Genomic DNA, 24,387 nt, shown 5'->3' with positions numbered 1-24,387 from the left:
GTCAATGATATCCAGAAAATTCCCTTACATGGCATCCCAAGACTGTTTGCAGACGATACGGCCCTTTCTTATCCATGGAAATGTCTTAGGACAGCCCGCTTAATAGTTTACCCAATCGATCATCAACAGTCGATCCGCCTTCAAAACAAATTTGATACAATATCTCAAAGGAATTCATGTTCGTTAACCACCAACCATCGTATAGCCATAGTAATTTTAGTTTTTTTTTTGTTTACCTTTAAATATTTAATTTTAGATCAGTTTTTTTTTTTAATTTAGTTTTAATTTGTAATTTTTTTTTTTTTTGTAATTTGTAATTTATTAACTTTAACGCAGCCTGTTGGTTACAATTAACTATTTGTTCAGGTTAAGGAAATCACTTGTGTCACAAAACGCGTGGAATATTAATAAATGTTTGATAACGAAATCTAATATTTGCGTTATGAAGCTCTGTTCAACGCGGTCTTGAAGGTTGTTAGCGAGCTGGTTTGTCTTGTCGCCAAAGGCAAGTTGTTCCAACAGGAGGTGCCATACACCAGTATACTCTTCCTTGAGGTTGTGGTATGTTGGGGGATGATGAAGCATTTGGATCGCTCGTTCCTCCCTCGCTGGAGGTGAGAAAGGAGATATGCAGGTAGCTTTTGGTCGTAACCCTGGCGCATGAAGCAACATATACGCCTCCGATAGTTCTCCAGGAGATCGCAGCCAAGTATAAGTCTTCTGGTGGTCTCTGTAGTCTCTCTTCGTTTAAGGTTGGAGATAAATCTAGCCGCAGACTTGTAGCACCTTAGCAGCTGGTCTTTACAGGCTGCTGAGAGACCTGGGAAGTAAACTATATCGCAGTATGAAAAGATGGGAACAATAATAGATTGGACCAGTTTCAAACGAATTGGAACAGTGAGAACGGATTGGAATTTACGGAAAGTTCTGAGAGTGAGGAAAACTTTTGATGAAATACTATTCACGTGGTCGGTCCAATTCAAGTTGTGATCCATTGTAAGCCCTAAGTTCTTCACTTTTTTCATCAGAGGGATGGTTTGATTACAGAAGATGATGTCAATGTTAGGACTGATACTATCTCGTTTGGTGAAGGCAATCGCTTGGGTCTTACTGGGGTTGGGTGACAGATAATTATTCTTGCTCCACAGCTCAATTTTCGCCAGGTCTTCGTTGATCGTTCGGACAAGTTGATCGACTTCAGATATAGGACCATTTATGTAAATTTGTAAGTCATCTGCATAGAGTTGATAGCTGCATTTAAGGATGGTAGGGAGACTATTTACATATAAGCTGAAGAGCAAGGCACTCAGGCATGAGCCTTGAGGTGTACCATCTGTGAGTGGTAGTTCAGCTGATGTTGCATTAGAACAGCGCACGACCTGACATCGGTTCGTGAGAAAAGACGATATAAGATTACATGCGGGTGAGGAGAAACAAAACTCGGATATCAACTTCCTTGCTAGCGATCGATGATTGACGCAATTGAATGCTAGCGAGAAGTCAACAAGAACCAATATTGTGCAATGATCATTGTCGAGATTACTGAGGATGTCGTGTGTCACCTTGGCTAAGGCAGTTGTAGTTGAGTGACCTTTACGATAACCAGATTGATGTTTAGCAAGGAGAGGAGGATCGTGTTGGTTAAGATGTTCTGTTATTTGTGCCAGTAGTACTTTTTCCAGTATCTTGGACATGGCTGGAAGAACGCTTATTGGTCTGTAATCTTTAGCAGCCGTTGGATTACTTATTTTCGGGATAGGAGTCACGATAGCTTTTTTCCATGTACTTGGAAACGTAACGGAAGCTATTATACTGTTAAAAAGGTGACACAATACTGGTAGGATGAAGGGACACAATAGTTTAAGGAAGTTGACAGGGATGCTATCTGAGCCAATTGCATTGGAATGGATCTCATAAAGTCTTTTGCAAATCTCATTGGCGGATGTATTTTTTTAAGACAGCCTTAGTTTAAATGTTTTATTTCATATATTTTAATTTTGTAAATTCTTGTCGTATTCTGTGGATCTCTTAAAAGGATATATTTCCACTGAAATTCACACGTTAACGTAAATGTAGTTATTTTTTCTCGTCCATTCCTTCGCATATAGCTTTAAAAAATTGGTTCCCAGCATGAGTAGTCTTGTTCGCGTTTTGCCATTTGTATGCTGTCGACATGCTGGGAACAGTAGCGTCCATTACCAGGGGACTCAATTGAGTTTTTTGGTGTGGGGGAGTGTGGCGGGCAATTTAAAGGTATTAAAAAGAAATTAATTATACAACAAAGAGTGATCAATGTAAAAAAAGGTTCGAAATCTTTTTTTTTAATTTGCAGCAAACCGTTTAGGTTTTAGTTTTTTCATAATTGGATGGTAGAACAACACATTGATGTCCAACATCAACTAAAAAGTTATAAATTGGTTAATGAAATTGAATTGTACAAAACTAAAAATGAAAGATTCAATTTCTAAAAAGTTGCATGTGTTTGATTTGGTTTTCTCTTTTTTTTTTAAATGCACGTTTAATTGTCACATCCCCCGCAAATTTAAAAAAAAAGTAACTGATGAGTGACCAGCTGAAAAAAGTGACAAAGTTACTAAAAAGTGACCAACTTCTAGCCCTGAAAGAGGGCGACTCGTCAAAACATCTAAAATTGGGAAGGGACGGGGCTAAATTAAGGATCACATCATTAAAGGCATTTTTCTTTATGGGTTCCGTGGCGGCGTACTGAAGCTTTGCGTTCGGTTGAGTTTTCATCTTTGAAGCCAGTTTTTATCTCGTATTGCTGAAGGGGTTTCTAATAAATATCTCAGGTTGAATTGCAATGAAATAAGTGATACCTCAATAATGCCAAATTTTGCTATCAAGTTAAATTCTACACAAAAATTTTGTTTCCAGGTTTTTTTAATAGTACCTAAATTTAGTGTCAGTTAAATAATTTAGTTGAAACCTTAGTGATGCCTCATTTTGCTTTTGTACAAAATTCTTGAGCAAAATAAAATATGCTATTAGTTTACTAACAACACCATTGCATCGGTGACCTGTTACGATCCCTTATTGCAGAAGATGGCAGCACCGCAAGGATATGAAGAAATAATTTTCGATATGTTCCATAGGTGGATTGCTACTAAATTTTAAGATATAAGGAAATATACTAATATTTAAATAACTTGTTATACAGCATTCCTGTTGGTTATATTTGTTTTTGATTTTTTTGTTGAAAATTTGAAACTTGGTACATACTTATGAGCTTAAGCTTGTTTATAGCCGTTTATGGCAGATGGTGAACAGATTTGGCGTCATTGGTTCGAGATAATCAACATTGCACAATGAATAAAATTCGAAATGCTGGAAAGGAACATCACAATCTCTCAGTGCAGTTTGAGGTCCTCATACTTTGATACTGTAGTAATCAGGAAGGTCTAGTTTATTATCGAATAGTTTAGGAGGCTATGATTGATATTTTCGAAGAGCCCAATAATGAAGTTGTACTACAAATGGAAAAGTTAACCAATAACGACGCCGGCAAAGCCCATGTAATCGAAAGAAGTTAATTTAAAAAACGTATGCCGTGGAAACTAAAGTTTAGTTTTTAGATAAGCTAAAGAAGCTTACATGCATTTTAATATTCGGTTTAAATTCAATGATATTTTTTATATATACGTAATAATGTTTAATCCAAGCATTTAAGTAAAACCCGATAAATTATAAAATTAAAAAAAAATGCAGCAGTTGCTGATCAGTGAAGTTAAAGTCAGAATCAGACTTGACCACATTCGACATTAGTGGGACATGGATGACTAAATGGAATTCCGGAAGTATTACTCACCCTGCAATGGCATTCTTGTACTTTACGGTGAGCGTTTCCTCAACGATCCGGTTATTGATTTCGAGCAAAATCATCTTGTACCGGTGTCAGGCAGTAGGTAGCCTTTCTGTCTGTCCAAGGGAAAGGGAACGTTCAATCCGACGTAAAGACGGCCAATTTCAACTTTTCATTCAGTATCCCAGATTACGGCTCCCGAGGTGCAGCCAAGTTGGAACAGCATCCGGTCCGCACACGGACTCTTTTGACGTTAACCACAATATAGGGCAACAGCACTTTTCGTTTCCCTATCCCGGGAAAAATCGGACAAACACAGGAATAACAAGAACCCGCAGGAAAGCCACAATTCGCACTCGACAAGTTGACCACCAATCTTGCCTCTCTTTCCCGCGCACACACACAAACTATAGCAATAAGAAGTAATCCACCTCTAGCGGACACTTTCCGGGGGCGGCTTGACGTCGATAAAAGAAAAAAAAATACCAGTGCCGCAGCCTCTAGTCAGCCACGGAGCCGTCCCAGTTCCGTCAAGGAGAACTTCCCCACAATCTTTCGTCCATCCACCGGATAACACTCGGAACTCCAACCGAGAACGCCTCCCAGTTATCTAGTCGCGTTGGCTTTAAAATTTGTGAAACACCACTTTTTCCTTCTTTTCCCGACACGACCGAAACTTGCGAGCAAAAGGTGCGATCGTTCTTTTTTCACTTCACTTTAGCAATTCGATATGCACGAGAGACGTCGACAATGACTGTTCTTCTTGCTCTGCTGCTGCGGGGCCGATGTCTGCATGCGATGAAGTCAATGTCTGTTCAATCAACTCTAGTCGAAACGGGTCGAATCAAGTAGAAATGGATTGACAGTTGATCACCTGTCTCTTTCCAATTGACTTCGACCGATTTCTACCAAGTCGAAACTAATCCTGCTGCCGAGCTGGATTGGTTTCGACTAGTTTCAACTTGCTCCATTGAACATCGACCTGACTAGTTTCGACCAAAACATTGGCTCGTTGAACGTCTATCAGTTAACAGAAACCAGTTGAAACCGATTTTTACTAACGATTGAACGAAGCTTCAGTCAGCAAGTTCCAGTTCCCATCTTTTGACAGGTTCGCCTTCGGTGGCTTTCGTTCACGCGCCCTCTGAATCGCCGGCTGCCGGAAAGAGAAGGCCCTCTGCTTGCATGAGTGTTGACATTCTGCGGGTGCGGGTGCGGGGTTTGCTGAATCCTCCCCGGATGGGTAGCGGCAAAATGGCGGCCTGGGAGTTGGTCGACCAAATTCTCAAAACTTATCGCTCCCCTTTCGTATTGGAAAACGAGGGAAATAAGAATATGTTGTAAATATGTTTGTAAGGGCGGTATGCACTTGCTGCAAACAACATTCGTATCGTTTGATAAACTTTTCACTTCAAATTTTAAGTTGAAACAGATTTAAATTGAGGGTGCCTCAATGCGCTTACAGTTTCGATTTTGACCCTATAAATATTAATGGCTTAAAAATGCATAAAATTCCGAAATTTGAAAATATAAAAAAAAATTATGGCCCTGTCGTTTTTTGAAAACCCGGTGATTTTTGATGGAATTTTCGAGAGTCACGCACAACTCTCTCGAAACATTATAAACCTTATTTAAATGTGTGATACGTACTTTGTACTAATTTTTTATAGTGGGCTGTGCATTTATTTTTCACATGGGTGTTCTTAAAATAAATCAAATAGGTATAAAACAGAAAAAGAAAAGAAAATTCTAAATTAGATCGAACTTTAAAATGTTGTTGTTGTTGAAAACCTGAGACGGTCTCAGTGTCTCCCGAATATAATGGGAGACGCTCAGGCCGTCTCGAGGCGAACCGTCTCTTTGTGTGGACTAGGCTTAAGGTATCAACAAATCCTGACGTATTATCCGTTTTTAAGATCATGAACCATCAATAAAAATCATCGATCTAAGAAATGAGCAGCGTGTACTTTCAAGAATGCGTGTGGGTCATACAAGACTAACCCACAGTCATTATACAGAACCAAACCAACGATCGGAGTGTGAAACTTGCGGTTCCTATCTAACTATCGAACGTATACTAGCGGAATGTCCAGTTTATGAGTCTCAACGTACAGCGAATAATCAGCGAATAAGTGCGTAATATCCTGGGAAACGAAGAGGAGATCGAGAACAATTTGTTAGAGTTTTTGCGAGCAACAGAATTATTTAAGCTTATTTAATGTACCATTTTGTATCAATTTTATATTTTGTTATTATACTTTCAAAAGAGGCGAATGAACTAATTATTTAAAGCCTCTATAAATAAATCAATCAATCAAAAATCATCGATCTACCCAATTGTCCTTGATCACTGGTCGCGTTCGTAAATTGATTTTTTGGGTGAAGCATCGATTTTTTGATAGATGTCAAATCACTTTCTAATGCTTTTGTATACCTACTGTTTGTTTAATTTGCGAACGCCAGCGTCGATAGAAAAAATCACTTTGATAGAAAAAATCAATTTACGAGCACGCCGTAATTTTTGGGGGTCTTAAAAATCGAATCATTAAGTTAATGCGCCTTATGTTTCGATTTTTAAGAGCACACATATTTTTTTCGGGATTTTCATTCTTTGTAATGATTTTGCGATTGAAAATGGGGAAATCGATAATTTTGACTTAAATAAATCAGGGCTTTTAGAAAACAAGCTTCGCTGAATTTCTCTTAAACGAATCGCTAGTCTACAGAGTACCTATATGAAGAGAGAATGCTACTGAATTTGATTTCAAAATTACTAAAACTAGAAGTGATATGTGAATAATACTCAACAATTAACAGTTATGAACTTCTACATATTATAATTAACAAATAACTTTACTGACACCCGGGAAACGGATCAACCCGATTCTTGCGCAGTACAAACTGAATCTTCCGGTTCATATCCTCATTATAGATGGCTTTGCAGCGTTCAAAATTCACACGCCGCCGCGTTTGGTACGGCTTCTCGTAGAACCGTGTGCGTCGGAACTGATCGAAGATTTCCTCCTTGCCCAGGATTCGATTCAGGACCCGGCAGGCTTCCTCGATGTTGTTGTTCTGAACCAGAACGGTTCTCGCGATGAAATTTGCGTGTCGCATTTTTGGCCAGAGGTTTAATCCTGATGACCCACTGTGTTTGCCTGTGTTGTTTGAGATTGCGTAAAAATCAATGCTTGATTTAATTTTGTGATTCAAAAAACCTGGAGCTGGAATAAAAGGAAAAGCAATAAGTATCACTTAAAACCCTGCGAAAACACAGAACTCTTGTACAGTTACAATTGAATTTACTTGTTTCAAAGCAATATTTATGTTAAAGCCGCACGTTCACTATGCACATCACTTCTGCGAAACATAAAACTTCTTATAAGAATTTAAATGTTGAACAGAAATGTTGACAGTTCTCAAAAGTGTCATGCGAGTTCTCAAGCTCAATTGTTTACGAAAAAGGCGTAAAGAGACGCAATTATTAGTTTCTAATTAGAAATCGGTACCGTCTACATACAAGTTACGGAAAGTGAAAATCCGGATTTGGAACCGTTTTAAGAGATGACTAGTCAATTCCACAAGGATTTGATTCAACAGTATAAAACAACATGCAACAAACTGAAGAAAATTCAACGAGTTCTCTTCAAGTAAGTGCCGCCTCTAATATTAAATACCATAATCATTGAAATTCAAAAATCGAACCAGACAATTCGCACCGAACGTTACGGAAGTGGCCGATGAGTTTGGGTCCCTGGCCAGCAGCTTCAATAGCTCATTTCTACCCGAATATGCGGCCCTCTGCTACATGGGCCAGGCCAAGTGCGAGAAACTGATCGGTAACGAGGCCACCGAAGTTGACGCGCTGCTGAGGGCAGCCAGAACGTTCCGAGTGGCCCACGAAAAACAAACCCGCATCGGTGGAAACAACATATCCGGAGATAATCTGGAGGGGGCTTTTCGTTGCTACACTCAGGTGAGATTCATATAAAATGCAACGAATTTTAAATAAATGGACTTATCTGTTTTAGGCTCTTTCCCGGTTACAGGAAGATTCGGTCATTAAGGCAGCCATCATCCGAGAGCTGAGAGAAGTCAACCCGAATGTGGAAATTACCAGTAATTTTGTCTCGCCCTGTCATCGCATTTGGGACTTGGAGCAATCGGCCGAAGAAAGTATCCGCTCCAAGGATTACGTGGCCGCGTTTGAAAAACTCACAGAAATCTACGACGATGTCACAGAACGTCGGTGCGAGGACCTGTATGAACAGGTCCTGCGCCGGGTAGAGATTTCCCGTCTTCTGTTGCTGTGCCTGTTGCAACTTCCGCCCTCGGTGCGATACGATCACAAGTTTATCGAACGATATTCAGCCATCGATGGCGTGTCAGGTCAATCGCAACCACAGGATAGCGGGAATCTTTCGGAAGAACTTTTCTTTCTTTTGCAATCTTTGGTCGTATCCTGCCAGGCCAAGGATATCGAATCACTGATCAGCGTTAGGGATCAGTTGTGCCATTCCGCTGAACTGGGAGACTCCCAACAGGTGTTGCTGAAAGAACTCGTGACCAAGTACTCCAAATGATATTAGGCGTAGAGGGATTTCTTAGCACCGTATTACCTAATCCCTTGATGTATTGCTGTTGATGTAAATAACATGTTATGTATGTACTAGCCATAAGTCTTTTCAAGTAATCTTTCTTATATTATAATATAACGATATCAATCACATTTTGTGATATTCCCAGGATAAGTATAAAAGTATTTGGAATGTATGACATGTTAACCCTGTTTCTGTTGAAATAAATCTTAAGTCACCTATACAAAAAGTATCCTATGAGTGGTTATTTAGAAAGAAATTTTAATTATTGGAACGAATTAGATTCTCGAAAAAGTTTCTGTTGAAATCTTAAACTACCTATCTATACGAAAAATATCCTAAGAGTTGTCTTTTAGAAAGAATTTATGTTTTGAATAAGTAGGGATTTTTTCTAACTATAAACTATATGTACATACACATTTGTCAAAGAGCCAGAAGGATAGTCAATTTAAATTATAAGAACGAATTAGATTCTCGAGAGATTCTATACTCCAACACAAAATTGCGGTCGAAACACTGAAGAAATGATCAACATTTTATTTTATGCTCTGTATTAACCTCAAGCTTGGAACCTTACAGAAAAAGCATGTGTTATACATACCCTTCAAGTGTACAAACAAGGTGCAATAAAATGGATCACCGATTTGAGGGACTTCTCATCATCTAAAAAATGACAAAATTCTTCCCGCATTCATCAACAGGTAAAAAAGATAATGCGAAGCGAGTAAAGTGAGACTACAATCAATCCCGCAGAAGGTATAAGAGAAACGGCCAGATGAGAAATCGGTTATTCACATTTGTGCGGGATATTTTGGATATTTTAAGGATTCCTGTTGAATTCATTCAACCAATACAACAAGACTATACTTTCATTCTGAAAATGTGACAAAAGTATGACTGGCGCATAAGGTTCAGTCGTATTGGTGTCAGAATTTCCGCTAACCGTCGTTTTCTAATTGGTCAAATAAATCATGCTAATAATTACGAGATCTTTTAAGCCTTTATGACGAGATTGAAACTAATTTTAATCTAAAGCTAAGCAGTTTATTTATAATTTGAAATGTTCAAGCTTTCAATAGCCCAATTCATTTTCCAAAAAAGATCATACAAAATAACAGAATATAATCAAATTAATCTTATGAGAAAATTTTCCGATTCGAATCTTCTTAGAGCACATTGTTCAACATTGAAGTTCTTATATAAAATGTGATTTTCAAAGTTGAACTTTGATTTCCAATAAGGTTGTAATTTATTGCCATTACGATTTCAGATACATATTCCCTTGAGAATAAGAATATTGCAGTCTCGAATTTTTAAAAGTTTCTTTCGAACAGTTTATCCAATAAGATTCTTCATAAGACGAGATGTTTGTGGGAAAGTCTTGAAGCTATTTTTTCGCATGATTTCAAAATGGCCTCAAGTTTCGAAAGAATTTTCAGTCCTATAGAAGTAAACTCGGTGAAAATAATTTTGTAAAATTATAAGTTTTCTAATTTTGAGATCGAGTGAAAACAATGACAAACACAACGCAATAGCGATAATATCGCATATTATGCTCTTTCTCGCGTGAGCTTTCATTACGTCGTATGAAAAATCTTAAGAATTAACAGAAAACTGCTGCAAAAGTAATCGAAACAACTTTAAAATTTTTATTTCGTATAGAGAATATGTTGTCCAAGCTACAAATAATCAAAATGAAAAGAAGCTGCGACTAGTTTATGTCAGTTTTTGTATTTTTTGTAACAAAACTGTTTGTTTAAATTTTGTTTCATGCGACGTAATGAGCAATAATGCGAGCTTTATTGCTTTTCATGTTTAAAGGTTTTGAACGAGTATAAAATGTAAACATAACCTCAAAAACCATATATGCAGCAAACATACAGTAATTAAAAACATGAATGCCTTGATATAATTTTCAGCGATTTTTTCAAATTAAGCTTTTGTAAAGTGTGCTAACTAATTGGTCACCACTGTAACATAAGGAATTCCTTCGATATTCTTATTGGAAGCCATTTTCCTTTGTTGGACCTCTTTCAGAGCACATTTTCTGGGTAAACACGAATCCCACGACGAATCACAACACCACTATCGTCCATTTCGGAGAATCAGCCGTACGCATCTATACACTCACTGTGCCCGCCTTTTGTGTGACAGAGAGCAGGTTCGTCTACAAACGAGGTGAGAGGCTGAGATTCACACGTTATCCCGTAATGTTTGCCAAACAGGATTTCAATCTATAATGATGAAATTTTAGATGAGGTATTGAAAGTTTTCAAAATATGTAGGAAGTTGAATTGTCATATAACTTTGATTATGTTTCCATTTGGAAAAAGTATAATAAAAGTTTGTGCTGATTTTATTATTCATTCATAAAAACTTTTTGTAGCCATTCATCATTCATGATCGGTCCCATCTTCTCCGGCACCGGAAAGAAATAGGTAAGTATTGGTAAGGACGTACCTCAGATTACCCACACAATCATACAGGAAACGTCGTTCAATGTTTGGCATTTGGCGGTTTTTATCCTACCTTCTGTTTCTCATTCAATTCGATTCATTCCAGTTTACGGATTTGGCCAGTCCTCTCGCGATCAGCCAGCAGTTTAACGTCCTTTTTCTGGGAAAGTTTTCTTGGCCCATCTATATTTCACCAACCGGACGTTTCATATTACCTGCTTAGGTAAGAATTGTTGAAAGTGGCACGGCAGCTGCTTCTACTAATTATTGGTTGTTGTTTCAATATAGTTTTCCGTATAGAGCAGTGCGCAGTGGGATTATCCTAGTGCTTCGTTGGAATTTGGTTCTGGAAGTAAATTCCAATTGATCGTAGTAATCAGCTGGTTTCCGAACCAGTATGGCAACGACGCAAGATGGTCGGAAAACAACACCTCAATTCGCTGGCATAAATCAATCGCCTTACACCAACATCAACGCCGGATCTACCAATGCGGTTTCTGGAGTGATAACCGTTGGGTCGACAGCTTCCAAACCGGACGGTCAATATGTAACAATTCCACAACAGCAGTTTCCCCATCATCAACAGCACCATTATCATCACACAGCCCCCCAGCAACAGCAACCTGTTCAATCCAACCACACTGTTAAGCCAACCATTTTGAACCACTTCCTCAGTTCAGGACCTTCTCAAGCTGAAAGTACAATCAACCATAGCATCGAAATGTCCAATGAGTCAGTACCGATGACCACCCCATCGTTGGTCAAAAAGATGTGGCTACTTATAGAATGGGAGGCAATTCCGGGGGAACCGATCTCCTACTCGGTGATAGATTCTTCCGACTTGATACTGGATAGCAACGGAACCAATACCCGTGAAACAATTCACACCGGCAAGGTGATCTATGTACGAAGGGGCAAGAAACTGCAGCAGGCTACGGTAGTCATCATTTCCGGTTAGTTATTCTGTGATAATTTTTTTTTTCTTATAGGATGTTGTCTAATCGCAATCTTTTGTTCCTCCTCTACAGATGATAAGCAGTTTATCGACGCGGAGGTGCGACAGTTGAGACAAATGTCGGCCAACAACCACTTTCGCAACCAACGGGCTACGGCCGTGGTGCAGAGCGTTGAAGTAAGTAGAATAAACTATTATGGAACATGTTTTCAGATTAAATTCTTTGGGGTTCAATCAAACCCAAATCGTCAAAAAGCCGACCACAGGAAAAGCATATGATTGGTAATAGTCGTTAGTCCTCGCTAAATGAGCTATATTTTGTATCTTAGTTCTTAAAATTTTTAATATAGCCAGTGAAGTCTACCTTCCCAAGAATCAAGAGTGGTCAAGATTTAACACATAGCAGGTAATAGAAGATTCATTTGAAGAATTAAGGTCGAAACGTTATTATGGACTTAGCGTACTGCAAAGAAAGATTTTTTTTAATACAACCCTAATGCACCTTCATCAATAGATTTCAAAATTTGTTGTAATGATTTATTGATTGTTGATCTTATTTACAGCAAAAACGGCGTCGTGTTGAGGTACCAGACAGAAAGTCGGACGAACAGCCAGAACCTGCCAGCCCGGAGTTTGAACCAATGCCAGTCCAGTCACAGATTTCTACAGCAAACTGGGTCGCAAACTGCAAAACGGAACGCATACTGTCACCTTCACCCTCGGTGGCTTCTGTGGCATTGTCCACACAGCATCAGAGCCACCTGCAGCAACAGCAGCAATTTCGGTCACCTCCGATGACGTTCGATCAGCAGACGCAGACTGATCCTCGCTGCCTGCCACAACAATCACCGCAAACATCGACCGATGGAAACCGATCGGAAATTTTGAGGATACTAGCCCTTCAGGAAACGATTTTGTCCGAACAGAAAAGCATGCGAATGGAAAATGAATACAACCAAAAAATGATGTTTGACATCGCGGAACAATTGAATTCCTTCTCTGATACTTTGAAGCACATCGCATCAAAAGTGGATGCAATGCAGAAGTATGAAATCTCCGAGGTAAAATCACCTGTGCCAAACGTTGCAAGCTACGTGGTGTTGGGAACTGGTGGAGAGGAAAGTAGGGACCGTCCTCCGAGCAGCGTTGCCGGGTCCTATTCGAATAAGGTGGCCAACTTGATGATAGAGCCAATTTGTATGCATGAGGACAGCAACGCTTCACTTAACCAGAGCAAATTTTCTATCGTTGACGAAAACTCTTCGGCCGCTTCAACACCAAAGAATCTGAACTTTTCCAATCGCTTGTCGGCATCGGCGCTCAGCCTCAGCAACACAAGCGTCCATTCACAACCGGCCGCCAATGATAATAATGCAGATATCAACGAAGTGCTCAAAGACTGGAATGATGAAGACGACGACCCAAATGACGATTCCACGTTAACCCCGATCGGTCCAAACAACACCATGGTCAAAAAGAAAATCCTCAACGCCATCAATTGGACCAACTACAAGGTAGCCACCCGTAAGCTGCTCATGACACTCTTCACTAGGGAAATTCTCGCTTCTCACACGCTTACCGGAAGGCCTTCCCCAGCATTCATGGGCGATCGGGCCAAACCGGTGAAAGATCGTCTGGATCAAAAAATCATCACAGATATCATTGCTATCGTGACTAAAATTTGCAAGGTCTCGGAACCGATGGTTCGTACAGCAATAACCACAAAATGTGCGGATGAGAACAAAATGAATCGCATGAAAAGCATCAAAGGATCATCGTCACCTGCCGTCGCTTCGAACCAAACCATCATATCACAATATGTACAGCATGCTACTACCACTGTTGCAGAACCGAGCTCGCAACATCCTGAAATGACCACAGTCGTTCCGGTTGGTGTGCGACGAATCAAGCGGGAAAATAAAGAAAACGTTCATTGACTCCCCGAAGAGGCACTCGGAAATAATACATAGCGCTCCACTTCCTGAAGTTGCCATCGTTTTTTTTTCACTTCTATTTCCCAGGAGGCTGACGTCTTGATTATTCTTTCTTTTCTTTTTTATTCCTGTCGTGTATCAGTCTATCTTCTTCCCAAATTACCTGAGACGCTATACACCTAGAGATATTTGTTCGATACGTTTCGTATTTTTCATGTAATGAGTTTTTACAAAATACATATGACTATATTTTAAGATTAAACCTTCGGAACGTTTATAAAGACACACAAATTAAAAGAAGATTGGTGATGAAAAAGTTGTTAACGATCTTTTTATATAAACCATTGACCCGAATAAAATCATTTTATACATAAACCGAGTGGTATGAGTAATTTCTCGAAAATGCCTTTCCTGTGGCTATGTATTGGCCCTTATTCTGCGCCACACGTGAGGTGGCGATAGTCGAGTCACCTTACCATTACGGGACTCTAGTCACCTTATTCCGTTAGTCGGTGTAAGTGAAGTGCCAGAGGATCACTCCCAAAGTTCATTCTAAGTGACGTTCTTCAGCTAAAGCGACTCCTGGAATCGAGTGACTCGTCTATCGTCATCCCACGCGCGGCGCAGAATAAGGGACGTTTCCAAAACAATTTAAATTTCTTTAGGAGGAAACCTATTGACCAGCCGAGATTGTTGACAGCCTACCTTAAAATTTAGTCAGAACTATTTCTGCTGATAAAGGGTGTCGTCCACGATGAAATTGCCACACACAAAATTGATTCGCAAAATTCGAGTTTTTGTTGAAATGAAGAAGTCGTAACAAGCCATAGTTATTTAGGTAGTCTTATGATGTTTTAATAAATTGTCATTCCGTTTGTAACATTCAACCGATCTAGTCGTTCTACTGAATAGCTCTCTACAACAGGTTATAGGCCGACTACGAAGAGACCTACGCTCCTGTCGTTAGGTATAGTTCACTGCGATATCTCTTCGCCCTAGCCGTGAGGTACAATCTGGAACTCGACCAAATGAACGCCGTGACCGCGTTCCTCCGAGGAAATCTACATGGAGCAGCCGATGGGATTTACCGAAGGAACGAAGCTGTGTAAGCTGAATAAAGGTCTGTACGGGCTTAAACAATCAAGCCGGGTGTGGAACCCGTGAAAATACAAGCGAGAGGTTGTCAAACGAAATGAGCCCCAAAACCGAACAGGAATTGGCAGCCATGAAGGATGTTCCGTACCAAGAAGCAGTTGGGTGCCTCATGTACCTGGCACAGAGCACTCGACAAAATATTTTGTTTGCCGTCCACTGTCTGAGCCGGTTTAACAAGAATCCCGGACCCAAACACTGGATGGCAGTGAAGCACGTCATGCGTTATCTCCAAGGTACATCGAAGCATGGATTGAAGTACATGCGCAAAGCTGATAGCAACATCGTTGGCTTGATCGGAGGAGCGATATCTTGATCGTGTAGGAAGCAGACGACAGTGGCATTATCAACGTGCGAAGCCGAGTATATGGCGTTATCGGTCCAGGAAGCAAGTTGTCTTACGTCTTAGGTAGGAGTGTTGAATGACGAATTCGTAGCAAGCCATAGTTATTAAGATAGTCTTATGATGCTTTAAGAAATTGTCATTCCGTTTGTAACATTCAACCGATCTACCAAGTACATACGCAAATGCCCGCACCTTGGCCTGAACCCCGGCCATAAGATTCTGCACAACCTGGGAATCAACCGTTTTTTGCATGTAAACCCATACTTTCTTCAGTTCCTCGGCTGTCTTCACTACCTTGGGTCGTTTAAGAAGGTGCTGCTTCATAATCGTCCAGTACTTTTTGTTGGGCGGAGCTCCGGAGTTTTGGGAAGGTTGAACATTTTCGGCACGAAATTGACCTTATTGTCCGCATACCACTTCAGCACGTCCTTGGAGTAATGGCATGAGGCCAAATCCGGCCAGAAGATTGTTGGGACGTTGTAGGCCTTCAGGAGAGGAAGCAGCCGCTTCTAGAGGCACTCTTTCATGTACACCTGTCCGTTCATCGTGTCCTGGGTAACGAAAGATGCACTCCGCTTCTCGCACGTGCAGATGGCTTGCGAAACCAGGAATGGACATGAGTGCGGACATGCTTAAGAACGCTGAAATTATCCTTGGCCGTGAAAAACAGGTTGCCGGGGATCTGTTTGAAGTCGGCCTTCACATATGTTTCGTCGTCCATGATGCAGCATTCAACTTACGTCAGCGTGTTAAAGTACAACTTCCTGGCACGGGTTTTGGCGGACTAGTCCTGCTTCTCGTCGCGATTAGGGGCCTTTTGTACCTCGAACGTTCGAATCCCAGCCTTAGTGTTGGCCTTCTGGACAAAACTTCGGCTTAGGTGCAGCTTCTTAGCCACATCCCGAACGGAGGCGTTCGGGATTTGGTTGAAGGCCCCAACTACGCGGTTGTGATTTTTGGTGTTGTACGAAATACTTTTTCCTTCACTTCTTGGCTTCCGATCGGTGGTCAATCGTTTCTCGAACCGCTTAATCACTCGCGACACCGTGGAATTTGCGATTCCCAACGTTTTAGCGATGGAACGATGCAAGTGATTCTTGTTCTCGTGATAAATGCGCAAGATTTTATCACGCACGAGCTGTTTTTTCGACTCCATTTCCGCGAGTTTTGTTCACAGAACTTTAAAACTTGCAGGATGTAAACAATGCACTATGAACTAAATCCAGCCAAATGTTCATTAAATTCTACCCAACGGTTAAAAAGTTAGAGCAATTTCATCACTCAGAGAAATCTTGGTGTTTGAACCAAAAAAAAAAGATTTTGATTCAGAAAAATATTGTATAAAACAAACTCTTTTTTTATTTGACACAATGTACCTAAGTAATGTAAGGTGAAAAATTCTTTGATTATTATTATTAATCATAGGTTTGTTTATTAAGGCATTTTACTTAAAATTCTTTGAAATGAAGGAAAACAGACTAGAAACAAAGGATTTTTTAATTGTCCCAGAATGAAAGTAATTTTCCGTTGTTTGGTCACTAAACAAAGGAAAATTCTTTGGTCCTAAAAAACTTTTTCGCTGCGTTATAGTGTGGCAATTTCATCGTAGACACCCTTTACATCGATTACATGTTTAAGGCGATGCTTATAAATTGTAATTTGAGAATTATTTAACAATGAGTTTTAGTATACATACCTTCGGTGCTTTTTTCAGGGCAGGTCTTTTGTGATCCGTTAACGTACCATAGGTCTGCGTAAGCCTTTTTCTTCGGAAAGGATGATGGCACTTTCGGATCGAAATAATCTCAACACCAGAGAATCAAATCTTCTAAACGACTTTTTAATTCAGTTACATGCCTATAAGCTTTGTTGCCTTTTTCATTTTTTTTTCTTCAATTCGACACTTCTCTTAAAACTACTGCTACAATCTAGATTTTTGTTTGTTTGTTCTCGCGTGTATCTACTCCGTCGTTTCATAACTCTTTTTAACACTTTTTTCACATAGATTGATAATTGAAAAAAAAAAACTCGAAAAACTCTATCGGTTTTTCGTCTATTGGCTTCCCCTCTACGTTGTTCCGATTGATAGAGAATTAAAACGAAGCTATTGGAACATTCGAGTTTTCCATGATTCCTCGTTACTATCACGTTTCCGTGAATATTTTCAAATGTGTTTTTCACACAAAATTTCAACTAACTTCATATTTATATTGCCTTGTCTAACTGCTGAAATTTTGAAATAAGGATAAAACTGGGATATTTCTATTGGTGCCATATTACCGGTCTCGGGTTTTTGAATTGTAGTTTTTAATAGCATCTATTAACGGGGCACAGTGTTATGCGACTGCTCGAGCTAGTTTTGTTACAGTTTTCCACATCATGTCAGAGAACACATCGGATCAGTCTTATAAAACACAAACCCGCTATACACTATCAATGTTTTTAGCTCTTTAACCATAAATAGAAAATTAACCACGGAAACGGTGACCACGACTAAAGTAGGAGAGGTGTTGAGGGGTTGTATCCTTCTATTGCGCAAAAGGTTGAAGTGCTGAATTGTTACTAAAGACCAATAGAAACCGCCAGGGCAATTGCTCGCCGATGCGGACACTACATATTTTACTGGTGTATTATAATGGCGTTTTCGGTATTTTCGCCACATTGCTGCTGCTTTAGCAGTAGCGCGTCGTCCAAGATTTGTTTTATTTTATCACCCAGTCGAATGTCTTCCTCCTCGTCTTTTTTATCGTTATTACTGACTGAGGTTTCTTTAATCGACGCGTTAGAGCTCGTCTGGCTGTCGCCATGGTTGAGTTGCAGCGTCGTGGCAGCTAGCTCTTCTTCTATCATATCTCTATCGGCGTCGACGATGGCGGTTTCCGAATCAAGTTTGTTTAAGGATTCCTGCGATTGAAAATTCGATCCGATGGATTCCTGCGAGTGTAGATCGGAACCGTTGATTGGGTCCGACTGTATACCGCTGTCCTGCGATCCATTTTCGCTGTTTGCGCTACTCTGCTCGAGTTGCTTGTTATTGCTGGAGTCCTGGCATGAGAAATGATAGCGTTAGATTCGGTACAATAATAATAAATCGTTAATCAAATGACATGGCTTTAAATATCGTCCGGGGATAAATACAATCACCACTGGTAATTACAACATCGAAAATGGAACTGCATTTTATTAGAGCCGCCTGTCTAGCATTGGACGACAACTTCCAATTCAATGTATGTTAACTCTAATGAATATGGTAATGAAAGATGACAATGAGCGATGATGCTACGATTGCCTATATTTTTGTGATCAATTTTCAATAGGACACAGGAAGGATTTGGATAAGGAAACAACAAGGAAAACAATATCTAAAAATATTATTTATCGTGAAATATTTTAACTAATGCTAATTTTACCACAACTCGAAACGCAACAAACTGTTGTTACTACTTTCAATTTACCTGGGTCCACAGCTAATGATTTTTTTTACTTCGGGTTGTTTTGGTTGGGTAGATTGAGTATCTTGGCTTGGAAAATATGTGGTGAACAACTTACTAGGAAATACTAACTAGATTTATTCAAACAGGATATAGATCGCTAGTTAACGGTTCTCTAAATATGTTGTTTTCTCCTTGAATCATCGATTCTATTATATCCTCGATGGCCTTTAATCAGAACGATCAATCAATTGAACAGGAAAAAAAATTCAAACGAGTTAGAAAGCGGTTCGAGAGATTTGACTTGAATTTAATTTTTTTAATGATGATAAATGTAAAGTTTAGAACAAAATTCTGAATGTTAACAAGTAAATTAGTTATCGTACTGAAAAATGTTTACATACAAGTAATGAACCGTAGTCTACATTAAGGTAGATTGATTACATATATCGAAGGAATACTTTGGCCCCTAATTCAAAAAATTTTTTTTTTTAAACCAGAAAAGACGTTCTGGTGACAGTCAAAAACAATTCAATACTTATAAAGAACTTACTTTTCAAAAACTTTAAACCTTTAACAAATATTCGGATTTCAGACTAAGAAACAGAAAATGTATATACCTACCTACTCATTTTAAATGTTGTTTAAGAGAATTCAAAAGCAATTATTAAGATAAATTTTTACTATCACTTTTTATTATTACTATAAAATAATGATTTAAAATAAAGTTATCATATTTCGTTGCAGCTATTTATCTTGAATTTTGATTTTCATAAATCAGATGTTCAGATACATGTTTTAACATGGTCTACAAGTATTACGGTCCTCTTCCCTACTAACCGAGTGAAACGAATACACTCGGCACATTTAAACTTTATAAAAGGCCTTTAATAAACTGTTTGTGAAAAAAAGTCTACAAGTTTCCTAAAAAAATCCAATTTCACACAGTAACAACGTCTAGCTCTAAGAAAACAAAAAAAAATGGTTTTAATCAACTTTAAACAACCAATTTTTTGTTTAAATCCCAATGGAACATCATAACATACAAAAGCCAACGCAACTAAGTTTGAGTTTCGAAATTTTGTAAACCTTTTAGCAGCGGCGCAAAGGCAGAAAGCCTATTGCCGGGGAAATAAATCGAATGACCAAACTCTCTCTAAACTTCTATGTCAACGAAAAAAAACTATCAGAAAACGAAACCTAATGTATATGTACTTATAAGTAATAGTAAAGAGGAAATAAAAACCAATGAGCCACTTACGACCGCGTATCGTTCGACAGCGCCAGTATGCCACGCGAAAGGTTTCCCAAAATTCCTTCAAGGTTTTGATTCGATTTATTTTATTTTTTTGAGTTTCGAGGAATTTTATTGGGAAAAAGTCGAGTGATTGAGGTTTGTACACAGTTTCACGGATTTGTACGTGAATTTATGAGTTTTTTTTTTTGTTGAATAATGAGAGTTTGTGGTAAAGAACATATTTATAAAAGATATAATTTTGAGAAACAGTTAACAATAATTTAGGAAAAAGACTACGTAAATATAATCATCCAGACATATTTACAGTAGTAATCTGCTGAAAATAGTATAGAGTAGTTTTTCATCTAGCGATAAATATTGGTAAAAACTGTGTGGTGGTTTGGTGGGATCATTTGATCGGGATGGGAGCTTTTACTTTCGTGGTTGGGAATTTAGATTCCGAGTTTTGCTTTTGATTTTGATGCTTGGTGCGAATAATGTTTGGCGGTGTTTGATTTACATTAGAGTGTGGTGTACTGTTAGGGCATTTAGTAATATCTTCGTGTTGTGATGTGTTTGTATTTGGAGGTTTCTTGTCTTCGGACGGATGCCCTCGGTTGGTACTTGAACCTTCAGGCTGTAGGGATAGGAACATACGAGACATGTCATGCTCTTATGGTATTTATCTTGTCCTTGTTTTGGATGGATTTAAGCGTTTGGATGCCAGGAAATTCAGCGTGAATAAAAGAGTTTTTTCTTACCTTCTTCAGCGTACTTGGCGGAACTTGGAGGTGAACTTTCTGGGCACACAGTGACTGTAGTAACGAAATTCCTTCCGTTCGGTTGTGACTGTAGTGATATTCCCAAGCATCCAGTAATCTATTGTAATACCGAGGATGCTCGGTAAAGGCAACAAACCGGTGGCTATTGGGGGCTGGGAGGATGCGTTCCAGGGGGGCACTTCGGGCTAGCTCATCTTCGGTGAGCAATAAACAGCGTACATCATCCGGGGTCAATTCATCCAGGATTGAATTCAAATACTGCGAAGAAAATTTAAATGATTCACGTAATTCAATGTAAGTGATTGTTGGTTGCTTCTACTCACCTCATCTCGTAACAAATCTTTCTGGATAAAATGATTGTGCTTCAGTCTCTCCGCTTTCGAAAGGGCAGTAACATATATCCGTTTATCGAAGCACAGCGGACCAGTAAGGCCCTGTTCTGCTAGTATTTCTTTTTGTTCTGTTTGTGGTATCCTTGGTGGTACCTGCAAAAATTAAAATTAGGTAACCATTACCTTTGGGATTCAAACATGTTCAAAACAGATATTAAATTTTTAAAAACTTACCTGGTACATAACCGTATTGAGCAAAGCCTTGACAAGCGGACCCTTGACGTGTGCATCCAGTGTTGATGCGGAGTGCAGCGATGGTGAAATGTTTACCTCCAGTAGCCAGGGAACCAGTTCCGAATCGAGTAAAACGTCGATACCGAATAATTCGTAACAATTATAACGGCAGCCGACGTTCAATTTCGACATCGCATGAATGGGTCCCTCGCCGGCCAATACCGTTCGCAGTACTAAATTTCTAAGCGCACCCCACAGCCGCTCGGTGTTAATTCCTTGTTCGGCAAAGTACGAAAGCAGCGATTTAATGGTCCATTTGTGACCCTGGCAAGCGTCAGCGTCTTCGTTGGCGCTGTAGTTGTTTGACAGCTTGTTAATACTGTAGTTGGTTAAATGCATGTATCGGTCGCACAGGGTGTCAGATTTTTCGCTGTACTTGACCGAGGCAAACCGCGCCAGCCCGTCGGTGTGCATATAAACCCTTAGCGGATTGATCGAGGTCACCAGTACGTACAACCGCAGATCGAACTTGCTTCCGTTGATCAGCAACGGTCTATCTACGTAGCGCTGTACGATGAGCGGTTTCCGTTTCGGTATTTGGGACCACCTGTTGACCACTTTGATACCGGTTCCACGGGCCGAAGCCGGTGGTTTGATAATCCACTTAGCGTTACGTTGGCTGTACCTCGGCCACATCTGACGCAGCAATTTCAGATCCTGAGGTATGATGTAGGTGCGCGGCATGAAACCAAATTCCTTCTTGCCGTGACGGTTCATCAGTATCTGCAAATTCCGCCAGACGCGATCTTTGCGACCGATCTGAAAACTTCCAGGCAGGTGATTGAACTTCTGGTAAGGACGTAAGGTTTTGAAACACGGACTCTTCATATGTTTACCCCAAATACCTATCCAGTCGTTTGTTTCTAAAAAAAAATATATTTATTAAAAAAATATTATCAAAAATTATTTGAAACTTACTCTTTAACAGTCTGAATCCACTATTTATGAGAACTTTTCGAACCACGATCGGTGTTATCAGTGTCATTTTCCATTTAAGCACTTTATGCATGGCAGGGGGAACTGGAGGACCCTTTTCTTCGTGTGTCGAAAAGGTAATATAGGGTGGCACATTCGGAAACAAACTTGGCGCCAGAGGCCCTTCATTGGGACTGCCTCCAACGACACACCCAATTGCGGTCACTGGACCTTCTTTGCCTAACATAGGCGAAGGAGAAGCTGAGTGGGACTTTGTTCTTGCCTGATAAGCAGCCAAGTGTGTCTGATAGTTATCTTCAGAGTCCGTTATGGACCCATTCAAAACTTCATCGTCTTCTGCTAACTCATCGTCTAGATCATCGTCCTCTTCGTCACACTCATCCTCCAGATCATCCTCGTCTCCAATATCGGAATGCCCAATAGTTTCCGTATCGAGATCCTGTGTGTGCACCGATTCTCCTCCACTAGTACCGGTTGATACTCCGGATGGCGTAGGCGAGGTTGAACCGATAAGCGGTTTGAGTAGTGGTGGAGAAACAGATTTGCGCCCAACAAAATGACCGTTATGTGCTCCTCCGGATGCAACGATTGCAGAAGCTGTCTTAAGGCAGGACTTGTATTTGTTTACGGCTACTCCCGACCGAGTGCGCACTGTTTTCGTGGCACGTCCCGACCCGTTTATACTACTGGATGATTTGGAAGGTTTGATACGCTGGTGCACTCGGCTTACCGCTTCATCGAGAATGGCTGCCTCGGCTGCGTTAAGAATTTTCGATGGAGGCGAATCTTTCGTCTGCAATGGTGTCGCGGTAATTTCTACGGTTTCATCTGCTTCCAACATAGGCGATATTGTGTCACGGGTTCGCTTCAGAGATACCTGGAAACATAGGTTGAGTTTATTTTGATTTAAGTGAGATTCAACAAATTAAAAAAAAAGACAGAATACTCACGTCCCGTGCCGGTTCTCTAGGAGTCCACGTGACACCTGAATTTCTCCCGCTACACAAAGCGCTGTCAGCCAACATAGGAGCGCTGTGGTAGATCTCGTGGGGTTCCGACTCGCTACGTGCTCGCAGTTTTCGGTTACCACGATCAAAGATTGTGCTTTTAGGGCAGAAAGTACTCTCCAGATTCCGAGCGAATCTTGACTCTAATAACCGGTCTCCCGGCAGGTAATATCCGTTTCTCCGACCAACTTCGGGGTCGTTTAAGTGAATCTCCTTTACCTGGAGAGTACCCTCGAAACGGTTTCCACCGTAGTGTCCATTTTGTTGAACATTTTCCTTCGCACTGTTGATGGTAATGTTTGGAAGCAGTTCGTTGCTGGTGATTACCGGAAGGGTCATTCGCTGACGATGATGCCCATTGCCTTGCAGGCTAAACGATTCAACCAACAGGGAAGGTGTTTCGGATTCCTTCGGTTTCGGGGAACTGTGCCCATGAGTCCTTTGACCGCCATGTTGATGGTGATGGTGATGATGATGATGGTGGTGGTAGTGATTTTCCGAAAACCGCGATTTCCCTACACTTTTGCACAAGGTTTCTCCTCCGCCGCACATCCCGAGGGGAGCCATGGGTAGGCTTTCACTGCGACATCTCCTCCTAAGCGAGACTTTTTTATGCGGGGCACTATAGCTGTTCCCGGCAGCAGAGGAAACCGTCGATACGCTGGATGCCGTCGAGGAATGGTGTTTTAGACGAGAATTACTTCGTGGATATTGTGGTGGTGTATTGTTTTGTTGTTTGAAATCCATGATGGTGGCAAATTTGGTGGTTATCTGTTGAGAAATATGAAATTTTAAACAGAGATAAGTTATACGGATTATGTTGGCAACAGGAGATGCTTTAACTTAGAATATAATTTTTCAAAAATATTTTTCTATTTTTTCGTAAATTTATTAGACATAGAATTTGTTAGACGTAGACAAAACTTGAGACTTATGTTTATAAAATCGAAATAAAGAAAAAAAAATGAATGTGCAAAATGCTGTGTGCAATTTGCTGTTTCAATGGTTATTCGAGAAATTTAATGCTTTCATCTAAGATAAGATTTTGTCACGTTTGTAGATAACTTCATTACGATTACATTATTTGACAATTTCTCCCCGACGGAT

General features: G+C 40.0%; 5 protein-coding genes across 14 annotated transcripts in view; 2 read left to right on the top strand and 3 right to left on the bottom strand.

Moving 5' to 3' along the window:
- Positions 1 to 24,387, bottom strand: part of LOC129749115 (probable actin-related protein 2/3 complex subunit 2) — a 154,368-nt gene that overhangs the window by 45,560 nt on the left and 84,421 nt on the right. The window contains exon 1 of one of the 2 annotated variants that reach the window (XM_055743997.1): positions 3,827 to 4,560. The exons of the other annotated variant lie outside the window; for it this stretch is intronic. Coding sequence (XP_055599972.1) covers positions 3,827 to 3,900 — 74 coding nt within the window. The 5' untranslated portion in view covers positions 3,901 to 4,560. Of the gene's footprint in view, positions 1 to 3,826; positions 4,561 to 24,387 lie in introns of those variants that run through there. 2 annotated transcript variants of the gene reach the window in all.
- LOC129749117 (28S ribosomal protein S21, mitochondrial-like) lies at positions 6,638 to 7,235 on the bottom strand. 3 transcript variants are annotated; one of them, XM_055744000.1, is made up of 2 exons: positions 7,109 to 7,235; positions 6,638 to 7,044 (listed from the first exon to the last, which is right to left on the bottom strand). In XM_055744000.1, exon 2 carries the CDS (start codon positions 6,935 to 6,937, stop codon positions 6,674 to 6,676), a length of 264 nt encoding a protein of 87 aa, XP_055599975.1. In that variant the 5' UTR covers positions 6,938 to 7,044; positions 7,109 to 7,235; the 3' UTR covers positions 6,638 to 6,673. The 3 variants fall into 3 exon arrangements, with proteins under 3 accessions (XP_055599975.1, XP_055599977.1, XP_055599978.1); XM_055744002.1 differs by having other exon boundaries at positions 7,127 to 7,233; XM_055744003.1 differs by having other exon boundaries at positions 7,115 to 7,231.
- Positions 7,257 to 8,650, top strand: LOC129749116 (40-kDa huntingtin-associated protein-like). Its single transcript, XM_055743999.1, has 3 exons — positions 7,257 to 7,470; positions 7,529 to 7,796; positions 7,852 to 8,650. Exons 1-3 carry the CDS (start codon positions 7,385 to 7,387, stop codon positions 8,401 to 8,403), a joined length of 906 nt encoding a protein of 301 aa, XP_055599974.1. The 5' UTR covers positions 7,257 to 7,384; the 3' UTR covers positions 8,404 to 8,650.
- Positions 10,542 to 14,138, top strand: LOC129749114 (myotubularin-related protein DDB_G0290005-like). The gene is made up of 6 exons (XM_055743996.1): positions 10,542 to 10,677; positions 10,805 to 10,856; positions 10,981 to 11,097; positions 11,163 to 11,827; positions 11,903 to 12,006; positions 12,393 to 14,138. The coding sequence occupies exons 4-6, from the start codon at positions 11,272 to 11,274 to the stop codon at positions 13,764 to 13,766; spliced, it is 2,034 nt and encodes a 677-aa protein (XP_055599971.1). The 5' UTR covers positions 10,542 to 10,677; positions 10,805 to 10,856; positions 10,981 to 11,097; positions 11,163 to 11,271; the 3' UTR covers positions 13,767 to 14,138.
- LOC129749113 (tubulin monoglutamylase TTLL4-like) overlaps positions 17,081 to 24,387 on the bottom strand; it is an 85,678-nt gene continuing 78,371 nt past the window's right edge. For 5 of the 7 annotated variants that reach the window (XM_055743991.1, XM_055743989.1, XM_055743990.1 and 2 more), the window contains exons 2-7: positions 23,224 to 24,051; positions 22,256 to 23,150; positions 21,278 to 22,200; positions 21,035 to 21,196; positions 20,691 to 20,969; positions 17,081 to 18,306 (exon numbers count right to left, since the gene is read on the bottom strand). In XM_055743991.1, coding sequence (XP_055599966.1) covers positions 17,881 to 18,306; positions 20,691 to 20,969; positions 21,035 to 21,196; positions 21,278 to 22,200; positions 22,256 to 23,150; positions 23,224 to 24,027 — 3,489 coding nt within the window. In that variant the 5' untranslated portion in view covers positions 24,028 to 24,051 and the 3' untranslated portion in view covers positions 17,081 to 17,880. Of the gene's footprint in view, positions 18,307 to 19,953; positions 20,009 to 20,052; positions 20,567 to 20,690; positions 20,970 to 21,034; positions 21,197 to 21,277; positions 22,201 to 22,255; positions 23,151 to 23,223; positions 24,052 to 24,387 lie in introns of those variants that run through there. The other 2 variants (XM_055743995.1, XM_055743994.1) reach the window with 2 other exon arrangements.

This window comes from Uranotaenia lowii, chromosome 2 (genome assembly GCF_029784155.1).
Source record: "Uranotaenia lowii strain MFRU-FL chromosome 2, ASM2978415v1, whole genome shotgun sequence".
Taxonomy (NCBI): Eukaryota; Metazoa; Arthropoda; class Insecta; order Diptera; family Culicidae; genus Uranotaenia; species Uranotaenia lowii.
Note: the sequence above shows the minus strand (reverse complement) of the source record. Positions and strands in the feature narration are given on the sequence as shown.

Bases quoted from the DNA above. Each gene is read 5' to 3' on its own strand.
- LOC129749114 (XM_055743996.1), top strand. From the start codon at position 11,272: ATGGCAACGACGCAAGATGGTCGGAAAACAACACCTCAATTCGCTGGC. The intron at 11,828-11,902 runs GTTAGTTATTCT...CCTCCTCTACAG, and splicing joins TACGGTAGTCATCATTTCCG to ATGATAAGCAGTTTATCGAC. The intron at 12,007-12,392 runs GTAAGTAGAATA...TCTTATTTACAG, and splicing joins CCGTGGTGCAGAGCGTTGAA to CAAAAACGGCGTCGTGTTGA.
- LOC129749117 (XM_055744000.1), bottom strand. From the start codon at position 6,937: ATGCGACACGCAAATTTCATCGCGAGAACCGTTCTGGTTCAGAACAAC.
- LOC129749116 (XM_055743999.1), top strand. From the start codon at position 7,385: ATGACTAGTCAATTCCACAAGGATTTGATTCAACAGTATAAAACAACA. The intron at 7,471-7,528 runs GTAAGTGCCGCC...AAATCGAACCAG, and splicing joins ATTCAACGAGTTCTCTTCAA to ACAATTCGCACCGAACGTTA. The intron at 7,797-7,851 runs GTGAGATTCATA...TATCTGTTTTAG, and splicing joins CTTTTCGTTGCTACACTCAG to GCTCTTTCCCGGTTACAGGA.